Genomic DNA, 6,000 nt, shown 5'->3' with positions numbered 1-6,000 from the left:
CAGCTCAAGGGGGCACTGCACACAGAAGAACAAAAACCCATTGCCTTAAAAATCTGTTTCTATTTACAATCCAGTGGGCAGAGCTTAGTCACCAAAGCCACGCTGTGCTGTGAGCGAAGCTGGGGAGCTCGGTTTCCAGCAGGCCGGATACCCTTCCAGCTGCTTCCTTACTACCATCAACAAATGGAAGGAGGAAGGCTTCTGATGGACAGCAAGAGAGTCTACTCCATTTCCACTTTCTGCACCTTGGTACCTTCCTTTGTAAAACGAGGATCCTGATCTACACTGGCTAAGGCTGCTTTGAGTCTCATATCCAGTAACGCACTGTGTAAGCCTAAGAACGTCTCCTTGTTCTTCCATCAAGTCTGCAAACCGCACAGTTATTTCAGACCCTAGCGAAAGGCCTGCCTGTGTCAGCAAATTCACCCTGAACAGCAAAGCCCATTTTATACATCAGCAAGCTGCTTTTTCTTCTTCTTCTTCTTCTTCTTCTTCTTCTTCTTCTTCTTCTTCTTCTTCTTCTTCTCATTTCTCTCCAGTTGTTTCAGTAATTTAGACTCTGCTCTGTTTGGGCGGCGGGGGTAGGGGATATATGTTAATGTATCAGTCAGGATTCTTTAGGTTGCCAAGTGATGGTCTGCCACTAGGAAACTTGCTTAAGCAATGGGATGGACCATCTTACATATCCAAAAGTCCAGGCTCGGCACCAGTTCCTCTTCCCTTGAGCCCCCTGGACCCTTCACTCTCCCTCAGGCACTGGCTGCATGCTCAGACTAAGCACAGCATGGATACTCTAATGCCAAAACAGGAAGAAACCACTACCCTCTCCCCTCTCCTTAGTCTTTCTCTCTGTTTTTGTTTTTTGTTTTTTTCAAGTCAGACATAACCAATCCATTCCTGGCAAGAGGGATGCAACTATCATGATTTGGATTACATACAACTCCCTCCTGGAGCTGGGCTGGGGTCTGCCTTTCTGTGATCATATTGGAAAGAGAATCCAGGCTCTGGGTGTAAGGAATGGCTGTCCCGTGAGCAGCCAACCTGTCTCTTGCAATGGTGAAACAGGAGTCAGGTGAGGGTGATGGAGAGCATACACAGACTTAAACGTTTCTTTCTTAAGTTTTACTTCAGCGGAATTTAATTCCAGTGAAGATTCTCCCGGAAGAGATGTCTGGGAGCCATTCTGCTTCATGGCCCTTTCTTCTGGATGGTGTATTCCTGCCCAGAAGGAGAGAAGCCTATCAAACTCCAAGAGTAAGCAAAATCTGAAAGGCTCGAGACGCTCAGACAGTTACACGGCTCACAAAACCCCTCCCCAGGAGTTCAGAAACCTTAAAGCAATGGGTAAAGCAAGGGACCCCCAGGCATGCTGAGCTGCCTGCAAGCTGTGTCGGGAAGCCTGAGGGTGCAACTTTCGTCCTTAGGGTGGGATCCTCAACGATTCAGCTGCCCTTGAGTCACCCATGCTCCTTGAACTAACCCCAATAAACTAAGTGCCTCACTCTGCCTGAGGGGCCCTGTCTGGGATGAATAAACCTTTGTTCATGTCTGCACAGGAAAACTCATGCAACATGCTCCCAATACTTCCTCTCCATCACCCCGTTTTATCCACCACAAACCTTCACAGTGGCTACATCTTTAATCTGATAGCCCCATTCCTGACCCACAATCAGGGTCCAAACTGGTCTCTTGCAGGCACTTGGACAGCAACCACCTCCCTGGGGCCCAGCCTTTCCTTCCTCCCACAAGCCTCGGCTTTGCTGACGTTGCTTGCCTGTACTTCTTTACTTGTGCCCAGCACTGCAAGCACGAAAAGGGTCCCTATCCATCACTGTACTGATGACGCAATGAGCATCCAGCACTCCAAGAAACCCAAACCAAGAAGGGTCACTCTCCCGCTTGAACGCTCACCACTGTCAAGAGAGTCTTCTAAGACCACCCGAGCCTTTCACCTTCCCCAAACCTCTTCCTCATCCCACCTCCAACAGTACAGAGCAGCTTCCACATCCTCTGTGTGCTTGCTTCCCTTTCAAGCCTCTGTTCTCTCTCTCCCTCACTCCCTCTCCCTCTCCGCCCCCTGCTCCCCCCGAGAGAGAGAGAGAGAGAGAGAGAGAGAGAGAGAGAGAGAGAGAGAGAGAGAGCAATGCAGAACCATTTGATGAATGGCAAGAACCCTTGAGGCCAGACATTAGCCAGGGTTTTCTCCACAATCTTCCACTAAGAGCGCTCCTCAGAAAGCGAAGAGGAAATGGGACCTGAGGGTTTAAGAGTGTGGGGTCTTTGAATTGAGCCTAAGCCAACAAAGCAAGCCTCCAATTTTATCACTACAATCTATGCAAACGTTATGTTATTCTGTGCAGTCTCCACAGCTTCGTCTTGTCTTAACACCCAGGATTATTTCCCTCAAATCTTCAAATTGATCATCCAGAGATGCTCCTTACTTAGGCGCTGTCCTCTCACGTTTCCTGCATTAGCTGTCCCCTCGGCCCCTGCCGCCAGGACCCTAAGCAAACCTGACAGCTGTGCAGACTCGGAAGAAACAGCTGGTTTTCACGTCCAGGGGGGTCAGGAGCACAGTGGAGGCGAGGCGGGGTCTGGAGCCTGGAGGCCCCTCCCCTCCCCCCGCCCGCTGCGGGGGCGGAGCGGTTTGGGTCCCGCCCGCGGGGGCGGAGAGGGAGCCGGGGCGCCGGGCAGTTCGGCTCGGCTGGTTCCGGGTTGAGAGGCTGCGCTGGACCGAAGCGGTGGCCGCTGAGCTGGTGCGGGTAAGGGGCCGCGCGGGGCCGGGATCTGCGGCCAGGGTCGGGCAGCTGAGCGGGCCGGCACCCCTCCTCTGCTCTGCCGGGCAAAGCCGCGGTGCGGCTCGGTCTGGCTGCTCTGTCCCGCAGAATTCCCCATCCCCAGCTCGCCCCGGTCCCAAAGCTGTCCGGGTCCCGGAATTCCAGCCCCACTGTGGCGCCCGCCCCCCCTCGGGATCTCCTCCTCGCAGCATTTATCCCTCGGGACTGTCTGGTCCTGTAGACCCTCCTCTCCTGGAGCCCCTTCCCCGGGACGCGCTCGGCCTCTCTCCTCCATCGCCCATCGCCAGTGGCCATCCAATACCTGGAAACCGAGCTCCGGGGCTCGCATCCCGGGTGGCCCCCACTCGGCACCGAGCCCTCGGGCCCCCGGCGTGGCAGACCGCACCCCCCGCGCTCGCCAGCGCCTGTCGCCCGTGCCCCCGTGGGCCTGGCCCCCGGGTGACGCCCCCGATCGCGCCGCGCCGGCCTCCGGCCTCCCGGGCTCCACTCCGTACCGCCCCTGGCGCCATGGCGTGCAGCCTCAAGGACGAGCTGCTGTGCTCCATCTGCCTGAGCATCTACCAGGACCCTGTGAGCCTGGGCTGCGAGCACTACTTCTGCCGCCGCTGCATCACCGAGCACTGGGTACGGCAGGAGGCGCAGGGCGCCCGCGACTGCCCGGAGTGCCGGCGCACGTTCGCCGAGCCCGCGCTCGCGCCCAGCCTCAAGCTGGCCAACATCGTGGAGCGCTACAGCGCCTTCCCGCTGGACGCCATCCTCAACGCGCGCCGAGCCGCGCGACCCTGCCAGGCGCACGACAAGGTCAAGCTCTTCTGCCTCACGGACCGCGCGCTGCTCTGCTTCTTCTGTGACGAGCCCGCGTTGCACGAGCAGCACCAGGTCACCGGCATCGACGACGCCTTCGAGGAGTTGCAGGTAGGTCGCGGGCAGAGGGGGGCGTAGGTGGGGTCAGGGCTCCGCTGGGGGCGAGGGCCCCAAGCCGGCTTAGTACCGAGGGGGCGTGGCTGCCGCGAGGGGCGTGGTAGGGGCGTGGCTCTCGGGCATCTGTATCAAATGAGCTTGAGACCGCTCTGTGGTGGGAGATGATCCGGTCGAGGTAGGCTGGACCAGATGCTGACTGAGGCTGAGGCAGAGGCTGAGTGCGAGACGTGAGCTCCTTCTCGGCGAGGGCACGGCTGCTATCACAGCTATCCCTGGAATTGGGTGGGGAGTGGGCAGCTGCTCTCAGTGCAGCCACAGGATTCTGATAGGTTTGGGAGCATCGTGGGTAGCGCTTGCTGCTCCAGGTGTTCACAGAGATCTAGAATGAGGACCCGGCCTCGGCTGTACCATGCAAGTGAGGGTTAAGCTTTGAGACGTGCCAAGAGTTAGGTCAAGGTGTGTGAGGGACAAAGGTTGGGATCAAGTTCAGATGTGGCAAGAACTGTTTTGGATTTAAACCAGAGTAGGGGCCAATTGAGAATGGAACCAGGAACTGGAGAGTCAAGATTGTTGAATTGGACTCAAAGGCCATTGGAGAAGTTGAAGACAGGCGTCTTGAAGCCTCTTGGTGCCTCCTGACTTGTCATCTTTGAGTTCTCAATTGAACACAGCCTTCAGCTGGAGCTTTTCTCCCTTAAACCTTCCCATTGTCACTGACAAGAAGGCCAGACTGTTGTCAGTGTCTCTAAAACTCCCAAGGCTCCACTTAAACATCTGCCCTGCAAAAGTCTTCCTCAAGCTCCGTCAACATATATAACTCATGATTATAAGTCATCACGGAGGTACTGGGAACCAAACCCAGGTCCTCTGCCAAAGCAAGGGCTCTTGGCTCCTGAGCCTCCTGAGTCTCTCCAGCCCCAAGTGTGGGCCTTTAAAAGGAAGCATGCCAAGATCAGCTTCATTTGGAGAATATAGCGTATCTTCCATATCTTCCCCCTTCGAGAATTTTCAGTCGCACATCTGCCCACTAAAGGCTTGGAGGAGTCTTGATGGAAAGACACCCGCGTAAGTCTTTTTAGTCATTCTCAAGCCTGTTTGAATCCTTTTCTCAGGCGGGGCTCACCTATTTCGACCTGGCAATTCTCTTCCCTGGCTTTGGGATACCAGTAGTGGACAGTTCCTCAAGGTAGCAACAGGTTTTTCCTTGGCATGTTTACTGTCCCGAACCTGACCCAGGCTTAGCCCACATGACCTATCAGTAAAAGTCGAATGAATGAATGAAAGAATGGCCAAGCTTGGTCTAAGCTGGATGAAACTAGAGGATTCAAAAAGCGGAAAGTGTTTTTTACTTAAGAAAGAAAGAAGAAAAGAAAAAGAGCCGGGCAGTGGTGGCTCATGTGTTTAATCCCAGCACTCGGGAGGCAGAGGCAGGCAGATCTCTGTGAGTCTGAGGCCAGCCTGGTCTACAAAGTGAGTCCAGGACAGCCAAGGCTACACAGAGAAACCCTGTCTCAAAAAAAACAAAAGAAAAAAAAAAGGAAAAGAAAGAGAGAGAGTCACTAACTTGGGAGTAATGAGTTCTCCATCCCTCAAGAAACTTAACCAGGAATTAAATGCCTGCCTTCCGGTCTGGACCTTGACGAGGCTGACCTGGAAAGAACATGTCTGAGGCCGGGGCAGGAGCATCATCAGCCCATAATCCCATTCCTTCCTCGTCCTGAGATCCCTTGAAAACTCCTGTACCCCTGCACCCTGCTGGCCAAACTTCCAGCCCACCCCTCTCACCTGAGAAAGAGACTTGCCTCGATGTCCCCTTTGGATTTACCGCAGGTGGTGGCGGCGAGCCTTGCCTCCCCTTGGGGAGACCATGCTGAAGGTGGGGTTCAGGCCACGCTCCACCCATCTGCCTCTTCTGCCTCCTGGGAGAGCAAGCTCATTAGCTATCGCTAGCACAGGGGACAGGCAACCTCCACCCTCAAGATCTGCCTCCCCCAGCAGCTGGAGGCTGCTGGAGCCTGTGCTGGGGCCCCTACCCCAGGAGATGACAGGCAGAGCTGGGCGAGCCCTGGAGATCATCTGGTGCGGAGATCACTTGACAGATGGAGAGCTGGGAGGGGGTGGAGACGGGACTTGCCTACGAGGCCAGGCTCATGCACAGCTGGGGTCTCCAGGGACCGCCCCCCCACACCCAAGAATTTGGCCTGCAGCCTTTACCTTTATTCTAAATCTTGGAGACTACAGAGTGCAAAGATTAGTAGCTCTGTCTCTCTCCACCCTGGCC

General features: G+C 55.4%; 2 protein-coding genes across 3 annotated transcripts in view; one reads left to right on the top strand and one right to left on the bottom strand.

The window, feature by feature from the left end:
• Window positions 1–461: 461 nt before the first annotated feature.
• LOC132652996 (uncharacterized) lies at window positions 462–3,711 on the bottom strand. Its single transcript, XM_060379498.1, has 2 exons — window positions 2,442–3,711; window positions 462–1,218 (listed from the first exon to the last, which is right to left on the bottom strand). Exon 1 carries the CDS (start codon window positions 3,090–3,092, stop codon window positions 2,457–2,459), a length of 636 nt encoding a protein of 211 aa, XP_060235481.1. The 5' UTR covers window positions 3,093–3,711; the 3' UTR covers window positions 462–1,218; window positions 2,442–2,456.
• The window catches only part of Trim62 (tripartite motif containing 62), a 26,959-nt gene continuing 24,264 nt past the window's right edge, over window positions 3,306–6,000 (top strand). For both annotated transcript variants that reach the window (XM_021637253.2, XM_021637246.2), the window contains exon 1: window positions 3,306–3,713. In XM_021637253.2, the coding sequence (XP_021492928.1) occupies window positions 3,306–3,713 (408 nt within the window). The remainder of the gene's footprint in view (window positions 3,714–6,000) is intronic.

This window comes from Meriones unguiculatus, chromosome 3 (genome assembly GCF_030254825.1).
Source record: "Meriones unguiculatus strain TT.TT164.6M chromosome 3, Bangor_MerUng_6.1, whole genome shotgun sequence".
Classification (NCBI taxonomy): domain Eukaryota; kingdom Metazoa; phylum Chordata; class Mammalia; order Rodentia; family Muridae; genus Meriones; species Meriones unguiculatus.
This window is presented reverse-complemented; position numbering and strand designations above follow the sequence as displayed.